The sequence below is a fragment of the Serinus canaria genome, chromosome 4 (assembly GCF_022539315.1).
Source record: "Serinus canaria isolate serCan28SL12 chromosome 4, serCan2020, whole genome shotgun sequence".
Lineage (NCBI taxonomy): Eukaryota > Metazoa > Chordata > Aves > Passeriformes > Fringillidae > Serinus > Serinus canaria.
In genome coordinates this window covers 69,606,428-69,623,051 of record NC_066317.1, presented here as the reverse complement: position 1 = coordinate 69,623,051, position 16,624 = coordinate 69,606,428, and the positions used below count along the sequence as shown (strand labels likewise).

General features: G+C 54.5%; 1 protein-coding gene across 2 annotated transcripts in view; it reads right to left on the bottom strand.

The window, feature by feature from the left end:
* The window catches only part of DCTN1 (dynactin subunit 1), a 50,660-nt gene that overhangs the window by 33,721 nt on the left and 315 nt on the right, over positions 1-16,624 (bottom strand). For both annotated transcript variants that reach the window (XM_050973371.1, XM_050973372.1), the window contains exons 2-3: positions 3,111-3,356; positions 4-82 (exon numbers count right to left, since the gene is read on the bottom strand). In XM_050973371.1, the coding sequence (XP_050829328.1) occupies positions 4-82; positions 3,111-3,338 (307 nt within the window). In that variant the 5' untranslated portion in view covers positions 3,339-3,356. The remainder of the gene's footprint in view (positions 1-3; positions 83-3,110; positions 3,357-16,624) is intronic.

The window sequence follows — 16,624 nt, the reverse complement described above, 5'->3', positions numbered from 1 at the left end:
TACCTCTCTTAGGGACCTTCATGGCAGCAGATTCTGGGGTTTCTGGGGATGTTGTGTCCGCTCCATCCTCAAACACCTGGATCTGGAAGAAACACAACGACCATCCTTGCCCAAAATTCCCAAACAGGGAGACCAGGGAACAGATCCCTCTGGGAGTGGGTTCAGCAGAGCAGATCCCATGGTTTTGGCACAGATTTTTAATTTCATCATTCTGGCTTTGCCATCAGCCCTTCTGAAAACAGCCACACACTCCTTATTTTCATTGGGAACATGGAATATTCACCCAGGCAATGAGGAAAGTCAAAGCTCTGGATTTGACAGCCTGAAATGAAACATCCGCAGCAGATTCAGGGATTTTTTTCTTTTGAACTATTTTTAGATGCATTTTTACTGGATAAACATGGAAAATGAGGTTGGGAAGGATTAGATCCCTGAGAGAGAACCATCCCTGTGCCTCAGATCAGCACCTCCCAAACTGTTGCTGCAGGAATTTGCCTGATCCATCACACCTCCCATCTGCGAGCTCAGCTTAAAAATCAAAATAACCTGGGAAGCTGTCAGACAGGAATTCCATTTTGGGAAGGTTCCTGACACCAGGAATAATGAAATTTGAATTAAAAGCCACAAAGAGACCAAGGAAAAAATGATGCCAAGGAAATCATGACACCTGCAGCCATGCAGGGTGGGAATTCTGAGTGGTCTGGGGGTTTCCTAGCAGGAACAGCCTAGGAGGGAATTCCAGAGCTGCTGGAGAGGCTGGGGACAGGGACAGAGCGGGGCTGGATCTGGAGTGACACTGGGAACTGCCACGACAGACTGGGCACATGGTGGCCATCGAGCTCCTCTGTCTAAGGCAGCTCCAGGTGATGCCAAAATCAGAGATTTCCAGAGACCAGAAAAGCAACAGCCATGCTTGGAATTGCCAGAATCAGGGAATCCTGGAATAGTTTGGCTGGGAAAGGACCTTAAATCCCACCCAGTGCCACCCCTGCCAAGGACAGGGACACCTCCCACTGTCCCAGGCTGCTCCAAGCCCTGTCCCTGTCCCTTGGACACTGCCAGGGATGAGGATGCATCCAGCCCCATCCAGAGCCTTGTGCCCAGCACCCTCTGCCCCTCCCTGCCCCTGCCGAGGGGTGCCAGGGCTGGGGTCCCCCCTCTGTGCCCTGGGGGACACCGGGGACCCTCCCTGTGCCCCAGGGTGGCTCAGGACCAGCTCTGGACCTGCTGGGGCAGCCCTGCACCCACAGCTTTGCTCTGGGACTGGGGATTTGGGGGATCTGGGGGCTGTTTATCCCTCCTGCTTCCCTTCTCTGCTCCAGGTGTCCCCATCCCTTCCCAGCTCTGGAATTTGGGGCAGGGGCTGAGCATCACTCACCCCACACCCAGCCCAGAGGATGAGGTGACAAAAAAGGGGAATGGCTTCCACTGGAAAAGGGGAGATTTGAGTGGGATTTTGGCAAGGAATCCCTGGCTGGGATGGCATTCCCAGAGATGCTGTGGCTGTCCCTAGAAGTGTCCAAGGCCAGGCTGGATTGGATCAGCCTGGGACAGTGGAAGGTGTCCCTGACTGTCAGGGGGTGGCACTGGATGGGCTTTGGGGTCCCTCCTGGTCCTGCAGACCCAAACTTTTCCCAGCTGGCAGGAGAGACCAAGAGAGATGGACAAAGGAGCCAGGTCCATGGGTCCAGTTTTAATGTGGGGAACTGGGAGTGTGCTGGAATTACACTGGGAAATGTCCATGGTGGTGCCAGGAGAGCAGCAGAGCTCCACCCAGCAGTTCCTACACACCAACACTGTTAGGGCTGGGTAAGAACATGAAAAGCTTCCTGCTGAGTTTGCCTCCAGCTCTGGTGGGTTCAGCTCTCTGTGTTTATCCTGTTTTTTAAAGGATGGGGATCATGCTCCCCATGAAGCAGTGAAGGGCTGGACTCCTAAAGGTGTTTTCCAACCTCAGTGATTCCTGAATCTCTGCTGGATGAGCCATGCTGCAGCCTCTGACCATGCATGATCCCAAGGCCCTTCCAATGGATGGGACTGCAGATGCTGGGGTGGACCCCAGGGCCCAAATGCTCTCATTTCATACTCAGCTTCCCTCTGTCACACAATCCCAAGGTTCTGGCAATGAGAGGCCACAGGGTGGGACACAAACCAGCCCCTTTGTGCCAGGGAGGGGACAGGAGCTGGCTGGGACACAGGGGCTCCTTGGGAGGTGACCCAGGGAATTCACCTGGAGGATGTTTGCTCTGGAGGGAGCTCCTGGCTCCTGCTGCAGCACACGAGCAGAAAATCTCAGCAGCTACACCCACACTGTGTGTTTTATCTCCATCCAGGTAAACACAATTTAATTAAAATTCCTTGGATCTGCTTCCAGGTAAACATCTGGGATTGATCCCAAACTCCACCTGCTGCAGGTGCTAAATACAGAACAGCAGAATGGAACAACTGGGAATACACCATGCTGCTTTCATTGCAGAACCTCAAGAAGTGTGCAGAGGGTGAGATTCCACCTGGTTTTAAACATAGTTTAGTTAAAATTCTTGGATCTGCTTGCAGGTAAACATCTGGGATCGATCCCAAACTCCACCTGCTGCAGGTGCTAAATACAGAGCTGGGCAGCAGCATGGAACAATTATATTGGGGAATATAATTGGGAATACACCATGCTGCTTTCATTGCAGGACCTCAAGATCTGTGCAGAGGTTGAGATTCCACCTGCAGAACCTCAAGATCTGTGCAGAGGTTGAGATTCCACCTGCAGAACCTCAAGATCTGTGCAGAGGGTGAGATCCCACCTGCAGAACCTCAAGATCTGTGCACAAAATGAGATTCTACCTGCAGAACCTCAAGATCTGTGCAGAGGGTGAGATCCCACCTGCAGAACCTCAAGATCTGTGCACAAAATGAGATTCTACCTGCAGAACCTCAAGATCTGTGCAGAGGGTGAGATTCCACCTGCAGAACCTCAAGATCTGTGCAGAGGTTGAGATTCCACCTGGATGTGGAGCGAGCTGTTCCCTCCCCTGTGAGAGATGTAGAATTCCAAAATTCCCTGTATTTAACCACCAACCCCCCACCCCAGGACCCCAGAATCACGGGCTGCCACCCACCTGGGACTGCCTGACGAAGATGCCGTGGTTCTCCTCGCAGGTGAAGTATTTCCTGCCCTGCACTGTGCCATCGTTCTTGCCCTTGGCCTCGTCCAGGATCACCCCGACCCATTTGCCGGTGGCGAACAGGGTGGCCCCCACGTAGGCCACGGTGCCTCGGTGGCCCTTGCCGATGACCTCCACGCGGGAGCCCACCTTGAGGGGCTTGCTGCTGCTGTCAGAGCTCATCCTGGCCGTGCTGGAGGCCTGGGAATGAGGAAAGAGACCCTCAGAAAGGTGGGATGGACACAAGGGGTGGGATGTCGGGATGGTTCATCTCCCTCTGGCCCCGCTCGCCTCCTCCAGATCTTTTTATTTTGGGTGATTCCTTCTGCTCCCTTAACCATGCCTTATCCATGCTCCATCTTCTCCCATTTTACCAGCATTCCCTCGGATTTCCAGCCTGGGAATGCAGTGCCCAGGAGCAGACAGAGGTCACTGTCCCATCCCTTCACACTGTTGGGATCTGGTGGACACCCTGGGTCCATACTGGGATGGTTCATCTCCCTCCAGCCCCAGTCACCTCCTCCAGCTCTTTTTATTTTGGGTGATTCCTTCTGCTCCCCAACAGGAGCCACAAATCATGGCACAGCCACCAGCAATGGCTCACAAACCTCATTTAGCCCTTTTATAACATTTTTATAAGCCTTGAGGGGAAAAAAACCACAAGAGGAGCACAATCAGCCTTAACCAGCTCATGCTCCATCTTCTCCCATTTTACCAGCATTCCCTTGGGTTTCCAGCCTGGGATTGCTGTGTCCAGGAGCAGACAGAGGTCACTGTCCCATCCCTTCATGCTGTTGGGATCTGGTGGCCCTCCTGGCACTCCCCAGTGCCTGGACTGGGGGTATCCCAGCTTGGAATGTGGGTGGGAGAGCCCAGCAGCTTCCCAGGTGGGATTGTCATTGAACAACCTGGCCTCAGGTTGTGCCAGGGGAGGTTTAGATGGGACAATCCCTCCTGGGAAGGGCTCTCCAGCCCTGGAGGGATTTAAAACCTCAGCAATTCCATGATTCCATGTCATCAACATGATATCCATATTTCAGCAGGCACCAGGACACTCCAGGTGTGACATCCTGGATGCACCTGGGTTCAGGTGGGGTTATCCAGGTGATCCATGCTCTTGGAGCAGCAATGAGCTGATGGATGTGAGGAGCTCCATGGGTACTGAAGACCCTCAGGATTATGGAAATCCCAGGGAAATTTGTTGGGATCCACGCCCAATGCCTCCTGCTCTGCAATCAGCCTGAGCAAAGCAGATTAATCATGGAATTCTGGAATGGTTTGGGTGAGAAGGGACCTTAAATCCCAATAATTCCACTTCCTGCCATGGCAGGGACACCTCCCACTGTCCCAGGGTGCTCCCAGCCCTGTCCAGCCTGGCCTTGGGCACTGCCAGGGATCCAGGGGCAGCCACAGCTTCCCTGGACACCCTGTGCCAGGGCCTCCCCACCCTCACAGGGAAGGATTCCTTCCCAAAATCCCACCCAAATCTCCCCTTTTCCATGGGGAAGCCATTCCCTGTGTCCTGTCACTCCAAGCCCCTGTCCAAAACCCCTCTCCAGATGTTCTGGAGATCCTCAAAACCCTGGTAGAAACCTTTCCTTCCCACTGCCTCTATCCCAGAGGGGACACAGATGTTCCCTGTCCTGCTCAGCTCCATCCTCCCACTCATCCCAACCTCCCAGCAATCCCCCAAATGGGACCAGTTTGGCATTTCCCCCACCCCATGTGTCCCTGGTTCTGGTCATTGTGCAGAAATGTGGAATTTTGGTCACTCTGGGCCTGCCTTCAGCCAAAGAATCTGCTCTTTATCCCAGGAAAACAGAGCCTCTTTCACCCTGCAGGGCTGGGGAGGCCCTGCAGACAAACCTCAGCCACAGGGGGTTGGGGACATTCAGGGAATTCTCAGCCTGTGGAAGAACCCTGGGGACTTTGGAAGCTCCTGGAATCCTACCAAAGCACCCCCTTCCCCTGCACATCACTGCCCAAGGCTGGAATGCAGAGTGAACCCACCCAGTTTGGGGTTTTGGGACTAAACCCAGGGGATGTGGCTGTTCCCACGAGCCTGAATTCCAGGTTTCATCCCAACACAACTGGCAAAAATCAAAATAATCTTATCACAAAATAATCTTATATTAAGACCAAAAATCCATCAAACAACAAAGAAACCCAACACCTCCAAGGAATGTTGATGCTCCAGACCCAAATATCTCCCAAAGCTCTGGCAGGAACATCCTGAGAGCACCTGGAAAATCATGTCCCAGGTGTTACAGGAAATGAGAGCAGAGCCCAAAGGAAAATCCCAAATCCCCAGGACACGGGAAGGTCCCTGGAGCAGGAGATTTTATCCCTCCTGGTGTCCATTTGGCACCTGCAGCCAGGTAAGATCCCTTGGATGTGACACATTCCAAGGCCTGGGGTACCTCTGGCCATTCCCTGGGTCTTGTCCCTCCATCCTTGTCCCAGTCCCTCTCCAACTCTCCTGGAGCCCCTCCAGGCTCTGGAAAGGGCTCTGAGCTCTGCCTGGAGCCTCCTCTTCTCCAGGGGAACATTCCCAGCTCTCCCAGGCTGTTCCTGACAGACATTTGCCAACCAACACCAATTTCACTGAACTTCTCCTGAGTCTTTCACACTTGGAAAAGAAGGAGAGCCCAGAATGAATCTCCCCCACCCCATCCCACCCCTCAGGACCAGGCACCGAGTCTTTGCTGTTTCCAATTAATCAGAAATTGGTCTGTGAGACACCTGGAAGCTCCAATCCAATGGATAAACCACTGACTGGAATTCCCATGAAGATTCAAACCAAGATTAATCCAGGTTTTACCAGGGGAAGAACTGGCCCAGCTGGGAGCAGCTGGGATGGGCATTCCCAGTGGAATGATGGACACACCTGTGGCCACCCCTCCTGGCCCTGGTGACAATCCCTGAGCGACAAACATGGGGACAGTCATTGTCCCACAGCACAGCAGGTGGTGACACAGCCCAGAATTCCCTCAGCCTCCCAGGACAGCTCCTCTGCCACACCAACATTCCCAGAGGAACACACTTGGGATAGCCCAGTCCTGGGAATGGGGGTAGGGACAGCAAAGGAGGAGGGTGGAGGAGCAGAACTGTGGGAAGCCACCAGGGCTGAGGCCACTGACAGTGACAGCCCTGTCACCCTCAGCCTGGAAGGGGAATAAGCTCCTAAATCCCAGGAAATGAGAAATCCAGGGATCCACAGTGAAGGCAGTGGGGGCCAGCTGAGGAGACCTGAGCAGGGCACAGGGCAGGTGGTGGGAATGGGACAGCCAGGAATGCTGAACCTCTGGAGCAGCCAGCAGCCCAGGAGAAGCCTGTCCCACATCCCAGAGCTCCCTGCAGGCACACCAGATGAGGGACAATCATGTGGCTGTGCTGCCACCACCACCAGAGACTGCTCCCCACAACTTCCCAGCCGGCACCGCTCCCAAATCCAGCATTCCCCCATTTCCCCCTTTTTGAGGCGTGACAGACACCCACAGGCTCTCTGCTCTGCTGTGTGAAGGTCCTGGTGCCAAGGCACTGAAAATGGGATGAATTCCCAGTGATTTGGGAATTTTGGGTCACCGCTGTGCTCCACCCAAACCTGAGGGCTCCAGCATTCCACTCCATCCTGGCAGAGCAGCCTGGGAATATTCAGAGTTCCTCCAGGAGCTCCTCCCCCACGCAGGGGAGACGGATGGAGCCTCAAACTGCCACTCAAAGCTCAGATCAAAAGTTTCAGGAGAATCCCAAGCAGCCAACTCTGCCAAGATCCAAATTCCAGGTGCTGTCCACAAAGCTGGAAGAGGGAAAGACTTGGGAAGAATTCTGGGTTTAAGCCGGGTGCTGCTGCCCTGTGGAAAGGAGGGATCACCCTGGGACTGAGGGTGGCTGCCCTGGGTGACACCAGGATGTGGCACTGGGATGAAGCCATGGTGGCACTGGATTCCAGGCTATCGAACTGGGAGGGTGTGGGTGTCTCAGGACACCAGGAGCAGTGTCCCCAAAACCCAGGAGGGACACAGCCAGGGTGGCCAGTGGCTCCAGCCCCAGGAAGGGCCAGCACAGCCGTGGTTCCTGCAGTGCCCATTCCAAAATCCATGTGAGCCTAACAGGGATAATCTATTCACAGTGCTGCCCTGGGACCCCCCAGCATCCCTGGGACCCCCAGGATTCCCAGTCCTGCCACAACTCCCTCCATCAGCCCTTGGAGCCAGCATTTGGTTCCTTCCCTGAGCCCCCACCCCCTTGTAGCCCCCCAGGCTGTTGTGACAGAGCTGGCAGGACTCAGGTTGGAATCTCACCCCCTTCCCCCTGCTCCCCCATGGAAAACAGGGAGGTTTGGGGGGCAGGTGTGGGGCTCCAGCCCCAAAAAACCTGTATGGACACACACTCAGATCCTGCTGGGGTGGGCAAAAAAGGCTCCAGGCTGGGAAGTTTTCCCTCCACAGCCCAAATCCCTTCGGCCACAGCCCAAATCCCACCGGCTCCAGGCCTGGTGGATCCCGCAGGACCCGGTGCCCACCGAGGGTCTGGGGGTCCCGTGGAGAGGTGGGAAGGGTCTGCCCTCCCCAGCTCTATCCCTGCCAAGTTGGCACAGCCAGGCCCAAACGCGCTGGCGGTGCCCGCCGGGGTCTGGGACACAATGTCACCGCGGCGGCCACACAGGGACACAGCGACAGGGACAGAAACTCCCGGGAAAGGCCTGGCCCGGGGCCGGGGGAGCCGCTGGCACCGCACAGCCCAGGGGTAGCTGCAATACGGAAAAACCTGGAAGCGCTTGCCAGGCCCGCGGAAGGAAGCTCGGCATCGCTCGGTGCCGCCTGGAAAAGCGGCCCGGAGGGAGGGAGGGAGGGGAGCCCGCGGCAGGCAGCAAAACACGCCGGGATCTTTGTGCTGAGCAGCCCCGGCGAGGCTGAGCCGGAGCCCCGGCAAAGGGGCTGAGTCGGAGCCGAGGCTCGGCCGCCGGGGGAATTAATTAATCGCTGTTAATGAATTGGGGTAATCACCGACACGAGCAGGTAACTCCGGCCAAAAGACCCGGCCCTGGTGCAAGCCGGAGCATCCACCTCCCCTCCCGGCGTTATTGTGCCACATTCCAGGGATACACAATCGAGAATCCCTTCCAAAACCCGGCTATTTTCGCTGCGACAGCGTCGCGATCTGTCGCGATAGGAGGCGGCAGAGCCAGGAGCTGTTGAGTCAGCCCTCCCCCTTACCCGGCCGGACGCGTGCCTCCTGCCCTGGGCCATGCTGCGCGCTCCAGAGATCCCCGATCTGCGGCCAGCAGCTCTCGCAGCTCACGGCCGGCAGCATCCAGCGGCGCTTCCCGGCGTCCCGGCCGATCCCAGCATCCCCCCTCCCCCCGAGGCTCTGCCGGCCGCTCCGAGAGGGAGGGAAGCCCTTTTCTGGGCGAGGATGCTCCGAGGGAGGGATACAGAGAATTCCAGCGCTGCCGATGGAGCCACTCTGCGCCAGTGCCGCTCCAGACTTGTCACGGCGCCGGCGGCTCGCTGGGTCCTAACGCTCCCCGCAGGAGGAGGCACCGGGGCCACTCCAGGCGTCCTCCTGCTCGCCCTGTGGTGGCCACCGGGCAGGGACACCCCCAATTCCTCCGGCACGGTGTCCCCTGTAACCCCAACCAAGGTTTGCCCCACTCGCTCTTCCCTTCATGGAGAATTCTGAGGGAAAACAACGCCCTGGAGAGCGGGGTTTGTCCCAAATGCCCGGGAGCAGCACCCGCGGGTGGATGGAGCTCAAAGGGTTAATGACGGGCAGCTGGAATGATCGCTAATTGTCCTGCTCCTGCCTGTGACAGGTGACATTGTGTCCCATTGTTCGTGGCTGAGCTGACAGATCCCAAATTCAAGCCCTCACCCCTCTTCTGGGCACTGCTCCCGGGGCTAATCAGGCTAAAGAAGGGATTTGGGAGCCACCAGGACTGGCCACTAACAAGGGGATTTGGGAGCCACCAGGACTGGCCACTGCAAAGGGGATTTGGGAGCCAACAGGACTGGCCACTAACAAGGGGATTTGGGAGCCACCAGGACTGGCCACTGCCCAGTATCCCAACACATGGGAGCACCTCCAAACCACAGAATACCCCGAGCTGGAAGCGACCCACAGGATTTGGGACCCAACTCCTCCCCTGCACAGGACAATCCACCCCTGTCCCTGAGCCACTGCTGGAGCTCTGGCAGCCTTGGGAATGCTGCTCAGGGAAGGAATTTTAAACGCACAACTGGGATAAAGAACACAAAAAGCAGCTGGAAACTGGGAATTTCTCACTGGGAACTCTACCAGAGCCACCTCAGAGTCACCTGGTCACTGGAGCTCCAGCTGCTTCCCCTCTCCATGTTGGTTTAAAGCGCACAAAATCCACACAAAATTCTCCAAAAAGATCCAAGGAGGATGAGCTCCTCAGCCTCAGGTTCTAAACCAGTTTAGAAGATTTAGTAAATCTGAATTATTTTATCCATAAAAGGAGAAAGCTCACCTTGCTTCCCTGCCAGAACCTGGGAGCAAATATCACCTGTGTCACCTTCTTATAAACTCATGGAATGGTTTGGGTGGGAAGAGACCTTAAATCCCAGTAATTCCACTCCCTGCCATGTGTAGGGACACTTTCCACTCTCCCAGGGTGCTCCAAGCCCTGTCCAACCTGGCCCTGGGCACTGCCAGGGATCCAGGGGCAGCCACAGCTTCTCTGGGCACCCTGTGCAGGGCTCAGCACCCTCACAAAGGGGAATTTCTTCCTAATTCCTAAATTCTAAAGGATTTCTGCTCTTCCTCTCCCCTGCAGGATCCTCCTCTGGGATCCTGGCAGATCCCAAAGTCAGGGAGCAGAACAAGAGCCATGGACACAAACACTTGGGAGGTGCTCCAAGGAGAGGCTGGAATGCCAAGAGGGAACTCAAATTCCACAAAGCTTCAAGAGGGAACTCAAATTCCACAAAGTTTCCTCTAAGTGCAAGGAAAACCAGGAAACAGCCATGGAATTCCAGCAGGAATTCAGATGGGAGGAAGGGTGAACACCCACTTAGAATATGGGAATTCCTCACTGCTCTTCCCACAGAGCTCTGGGAATAGCAGGACAATCCCAAAAGCAGGAAAATCCCAGACAGATTTTGCTCCCAGGTGGAGCACAAGAATAGTTGTTAATTTAAAAAGAAAATGATGAATGTGTCACACAGCTCCTGCTCCTCCTCAGTAGGAGTTTTCCATGTTAAATTGAAGCACAAGGGAATTTTTTCCACACAAACACAATTTGATAGGATCACAGGATGATTTGGGGTGGGAGGGACATCAAAGGCCACCCAGTGCCACCAAGGACACCTCCCACTGTCCCAGGCTGCTCCAAGCCCCATCCAACCTGGCCTGGGATATTTCTGGGGATCCAGGGGCTTCTCTGGGCACCCTGTGTTGAAAATCATGGAATTCTTTAAATTGGAGAAGCCTTTTTGAGTCCCAGATATCCCACTGGCACCTCCCAGGATATCCCAATTCTCAACACAGCAAAGTCCCAGGCACCTCTCACCACCTCCTGCTTTATTTACAGCTTGGATTTGGGATAGAAATGAACCCCTGAGGGGAAAATCCTGGAAAATCCTGAGCTGGGAAAGACCCACAAGGATCCTGAGCTTCAAGAAGAAGCTGAGGTGGGACAGGAGCTTTGAGCGCTGAATTAAGGGGATGTTTTGGTAATTAAAGCTCTGTGAGATGATCCAGAGCCCTCTGGGAACATCCCAACCTCCAGCAGGGCTTGGCTGCTCCACCCTTGCCACAACCTATGGATTCGGGGCTAAAACTTCTCTGTACAAAGAGGAAAAATCCCAATTTTCCCCCAAACTCAGGCACTGCCAGGTCAGGATGAAAAAATCCCCAGGAGAAATAAACCTTCCCCACACATTTCCAGAGAAACACACTCAAAGGAAATCTGGATTAAATTTCCTGGTGCACTGAGCAGGGATGGGACTGGCACAGGGAGCAGGATCCCATGCCAGGTATTTTGGGATGGATCAGGAACACCATGGACTGCAGGTGCTCCCACTCCTGCCCATGTGCTGGGCTGGACACTGGGGTGGAGCAGCCCAGAGCATCCTCAGGGTCACACCTGACTGGGACTGGAGCCATCCAGGCTCTCCTGGGAGGGAGCACCAAGTGTCACAGAGCTCCAGGGACTCCCAGTGCCACCCATGACACTCCCAGGGACTCCCAGTGCCACCCATGACACTCCCAGGGCCACCCATGCCACTCCCAGGGACTCCCAGTGCCACCCATGCCACTCCCAGGGATTCCCAGTGCCACTCATGACACTCCCAGGGACTCCCAGTGCCACCCATGCCACTCCCAGGGATTCCCAGTGCCACCCACTCCACTCCCAGGGATTCCCAGTGCCACCCACTCCACTCCCCAGCCCGTGGATCCTCCCACAAACCACTCCAGCCATGGCTCTGCAGGATCCACATGGATTTCCTGCTGCCCAAATTCTCTGTCTAACTCATCAGCGCAGTGAAAAGAAGTCCAGAAATATCCCCCCTCATCATCCAGGCTTTTTCTGGGATCTGGGATTCATGCCAGCCCCCTGCTGAGCAGCTGGAACACCCCCAGCTCGGGGACACGAGGAGGAGGGAGGTTAAAAACCTTCAGAAATTCCTACTGTTTATCCAGAGGGAGCAATTTCCCCCTTATTGGGTTTTGATACATTTTTTACACACATGTCCCAGTGAAATTCCTCCACAAAGCTGATTTTGGGAGAGAAATCCTAAACTAGCATTTGGGGTTTGGTCTTTAATGACTCAAAACAAATCCAGAGTGAGCTGGAGAGTTTTTTAATTCCTCTCCAAGTCCTGAACACTCCCAGGGGACACCAAAAGTCTCCCTGTGGATGGAAATCAGAATCCTGGAGTCATGGAATGGCTTGGGGTGGAAGGCACCTCAAAACTCATCCAGTGCCATGGCAGGGACACCTCCCACTGTCCCAGGTGGCTCCAAGCCCCAAAGTCCAGCCTGGCCTTGGGCACTGCCAGGGATTCTCTGGGAATTCCAGCCCGATATCCCCTTTCCCAGTGGAAGCCATTCCCTGGGTCCTGTCCCTGCAGGCCTTGTCCCCAGAGTTTGACCAAACAATTTGGGGACATCCAGCACCCAAAACGAGGCCACCCAGCCAGGCCACTTGGGAACAACACAAACTGGAATGGGGGGGACACAGTGTCACCCACTGGGATCTCACAGCAATTCCCATGGAATTATAAAGTTCTTTAGGGTGAAAATTCCTCAGAGAGCATCGAGTCCAGCCATTCCCAGCACTGCCAAGGCCACCACTTAGGATGTCCCCAAGTGCCACATCCACAGGGCTGTTAAATCCCCCCAGGGATGAGGAGTTGGGCTGGACAACCCTTCCCATGAAGGAATTTTCCCAACATCCAACCCAAACCTGGCACTGTGGCAATCACATCTCCCCTGAGCACAGGCACAGCTCCCTCCCAGGATTTCCCTGGCAATCTCTGAGAAGCTCTGAGAAAGCTCAGAGAAAAGAATGAGAAACAATTCTCATCTTCACTGTGGTGCACATGCAGAATGTGTTTGAGAGATTTGTTTACCAAAGGGTGATTTCTTAATTGGACACTGATGACAGTGTTTAAATTCACTGACCAATTAGATCTGTCTGTAAGAGTACAAAGCTTCTTAATTAGTATAGTATAACAGAATAAAATAAAGCCATTAATCAGCTTTCTAGAACCACCAAGTCAATACTAATTATTACCCAGCCAAAACCCCACAACGACACGGCACAACGCTGTCCCCTCACCCTATCCCCGCACCCTGCCAGCCGAACCCGACCCACCCCGACTCCACCCTCCCGCACAGAACCACGAGGTCCCTCCCGATCCCTTTTTCCCCTGGGAGCTCGTTCGGGCGCTAGGACCCGCCGCTGGAGCCTGCGCCCTGCTCGGCTGCACCGCGGCACCGCAGCCCCCGCCGCCTCCTCCTCCTCCTCCTCCCTCCTTCCCTCCCTGCCCGACCCCGGGGATCATCCCGCCGCATTCCCGGCTCTTCCCTCCCTGGGATCGATGCTCCGTAGCCACAGCAACGCCCGGACACGCCGAGGATGCGGCGGGAGGTCAGTGGGTACCGGCTCAGCCCGCGGAGTATTTCCCGGGAAAAGCGGATTGAAGAGCTCGGTCCGCGGGGAACGGGAGCCACGGAACCGCTCGGGACTTTGCGGGGCGGCCGGAGCAGAAATCCCGGGATTTGCACCCTCCCAAACCCCCTCGGATCTTGCTCCGGGCAATTCCCGGCTTTAAACTTTATTCCCTGGTTCCTTATGGAATTCCTGAGCAGCCTCTTCCCTGGGAGGGTTGGTGAATGAGGGCATGGAGCAGGGGGGCATACCCAGGGCTGGAAGTCATTCCATATTCCATAAACCTCAATCCCATTCCTTCCAAAAAAACCTAATCCATCAAAACCCCATTTCATCAAAAAACCCAAATCCATCAAAACCCCAATTCATCAAAACTCCATTCTCTCAAAAAAACCCCAAATCTATCAAAACCCCAATCCCTCTAAAACACCCCAATCCCTCAAAAAAAAAACCCATTTCCTCAAAAAACCCCAGTCCATCAAAACCCTATTCCCTCAAAAAAAAAAAAAAAAAAAAACCAAACCCCAATCCCTCCAAAAAACCCCATTCTATGAAAACCCCAATCCCTCCAAAAAATCCAATTCATAAAACCCCAATCCCTCCAAAAAACCCCATTCTATGAAAACCCCAATCCCTCCAAAAAATCCAATTCATAAAAACCCCAATCCCTCCAAAAAACCCCATTCTATGAAAACCCCAATCCCTCCAAAAAACCCCATTCTATGAAAACCCCAATCCCCCAAAAAACCCCAATTCATAAAAACCCCAATCCCCCCAAAAACCCCAATCCCAGGAAGAGCTGGAGCTGAGCTCTCTGCACCACACCAAGGGGCCAACCCAGAGCAGTTCCCACATCCCTGCCATCCTCAGCACCTTCCCCATTTTTCATTCTTTAGGAATTTTCCTCTGGAAAGCTCAGGAATGGGGGTGAAAACCCACCCCAAATTTTGTTTCAGCAGCTCCTGGGGGGGATTTGAGGCTATGGAGAATCAGCAGAACCTCCCTGGGATAACCTCAGCATCCAGAGCTCCCTGAAATCCTTTAAAATTCCTCATTTTCACCTTTAAATACACCAAAATCATTTAATCCTTGTGTTTATTCCCAAAGGCAGCAGCCAGCTCCAGGTTTGGGAATGGAGGGAGAAAGGAAAGAAGCTCAAAGGTCACCAACACCCAGCAGAGAATCCAGAAATTCCAGGAATTCCTGATTCAGACCCGGAATTTTGAGAAACCAAGAAGAAAACCCCAAAATCTGCTTGAAATCAGGGCCTGCCTGCAGGGGAACAGCCCTGGGAGGTCCAGAATTTGGGAATTCTGGAATTCCCTGAACACTCTGGAGTGAGGGATGGCACCAGAGGGACCAATACAGCTCGCACAGGTAAAGGCTCTGCCTGCATTCCATGCCTTAATTAATCACTGTTAATTAATTATTCATATCATGCTAATGAGGGCGGGTGGTGCTCTGCCAGAATTCCCGGCACACAAAATCCCCTGCTGGAAAATTCCAAAATTTCCTGGAGCCAGGACTGGCACTATCCAGGTTGCCACCCTTAATGAGCTCCCCCCAATTAGCCCGGGTGTTAATTACCCCCCCCCGGGGCTGAGTCATTCCCACCTTGTCTGCCATCGAACCTTCCCGATCCTGAACTGAAATCCCGAGGGGGAAGCGCCGCCCTCATCCCATCGCTGACCCCTCACACGGAACCCAAACAGCCCTGAATGCCCCCAAACAGCCCTAAATGCCCCCAAAACAGCCCTAAATGCCACCTAAATGCCTCCTAAACTGCCCTAAATGCTCCCTAAGCAGCCCTAGATGCCCCCTAAATGCCCCCAAAACAGCCCTAAATCCCCTAAACAGCCCTAAACGCCCCCTAAACTGCCCCAAATCCCCCCTAAAGAGCCCTAAATGCCCCCAGAACACCCCTAAGTGCCCTCTAAACTGCCCTAAGTCCCCCTTAAACAGCCCTAACCCCCCCAAATTGCTCTAAATCCCCCTAAACTGCCTTAAATCCCCCCTAAACAGCCCTAAATGCCCCCAGAACACCCCTAAATGCCCCATAAACTGCCTAAACGCCCCCTAAATTGCCCTAAACGCCCACCAAACACACCTAGATACCCCTGCAGACCCCCCTAACAACCCCTAAATCCCCCCAAAACAGCCCTGAATGCCCCTGCAGACCCCCCCCACCCCTACATGGCCCTAAAAACTCCTAATTGCCCCCAAACACCCTACATGCCCCCTAAACATCTCTAAATAACCCCAAAACATCCCTAAATCCCTCCCAAAATCCCTAAAACCCCTCTGAAACCGCCCTAATTCCCCCCTAAATACCCCCACAGACCCTCCCACAACCCTAAATTGCCCCTAAACATCCCTAAATGCCCCCCAAACATCCCTAAATGCCCCCCAAACATCCCTAAATGCCCCTGCAGACCTCCCCACAACCCCAAAGTGCCCCTAAAAAACCCGAAATCTTCACCAAACACTCCTAAAACTCCCCAAAACGTCCCTAAATCCCTTCTGAACACCCCTACAGACCCTTCCATAACCCCAAAATCCTCCCCAAACGCCCCTAAATCCTCCCCAAACGCCCCTACCTCCACACCGCCACCCAACGCCCCTACATCCTCCCCAAACGCCCCTAAATCCTCCCCAAACGCCCCTAAATCCTCCCCAAACGCCCCTAAATCCCCCTGCAGCCCCTCCCACAACTCTGAAATGCCCTCAAACAGCCCTAAATCCCCCCAAAATCTCGACAGACCCTCCCCCAACCCCTAAATCCACCCAGACACCCCTACATGCCCTCAAAACATCCCTAAATTCCCCAAAACACCCCTAAGTCCTCCCCACACACCCCTAAATCCCCCCAGAAACCTCTAACTACCCCTCAAACAGCCCTAAATAACCCCCCAAACACCCCCACAACCCCAAAATGCCCTCAAACACCCCTAAATCCCCCCAAACACCCCTACAGACCCCCCAAAACGCCTTCTAACATCCTTAAATCCCCCAACGCCCCTAAATGACTCAACACACCCCTAAACCCTCCCCGAACACCCCCATAAACCCCTAAATGCCCCCGAACACCCACACAGACACCTCCACACCCCCACAAACCGCTCACAGCCCCGAAATGCCCCCCAGATCCACCCACGCACCCCAAAACCACCACGTCAGGATCCCCCAAAGCCCTTTTAGAACCCCCTAAACCCTAAAATCTCCCCAGACCCCTTCCAATCTCTGACGCATCCCTCCATACACCCCTAAATCTCCTCGAACCCCCCTAAATCCCCATAAACGCCTCACACAACCCCCTGAACACCTC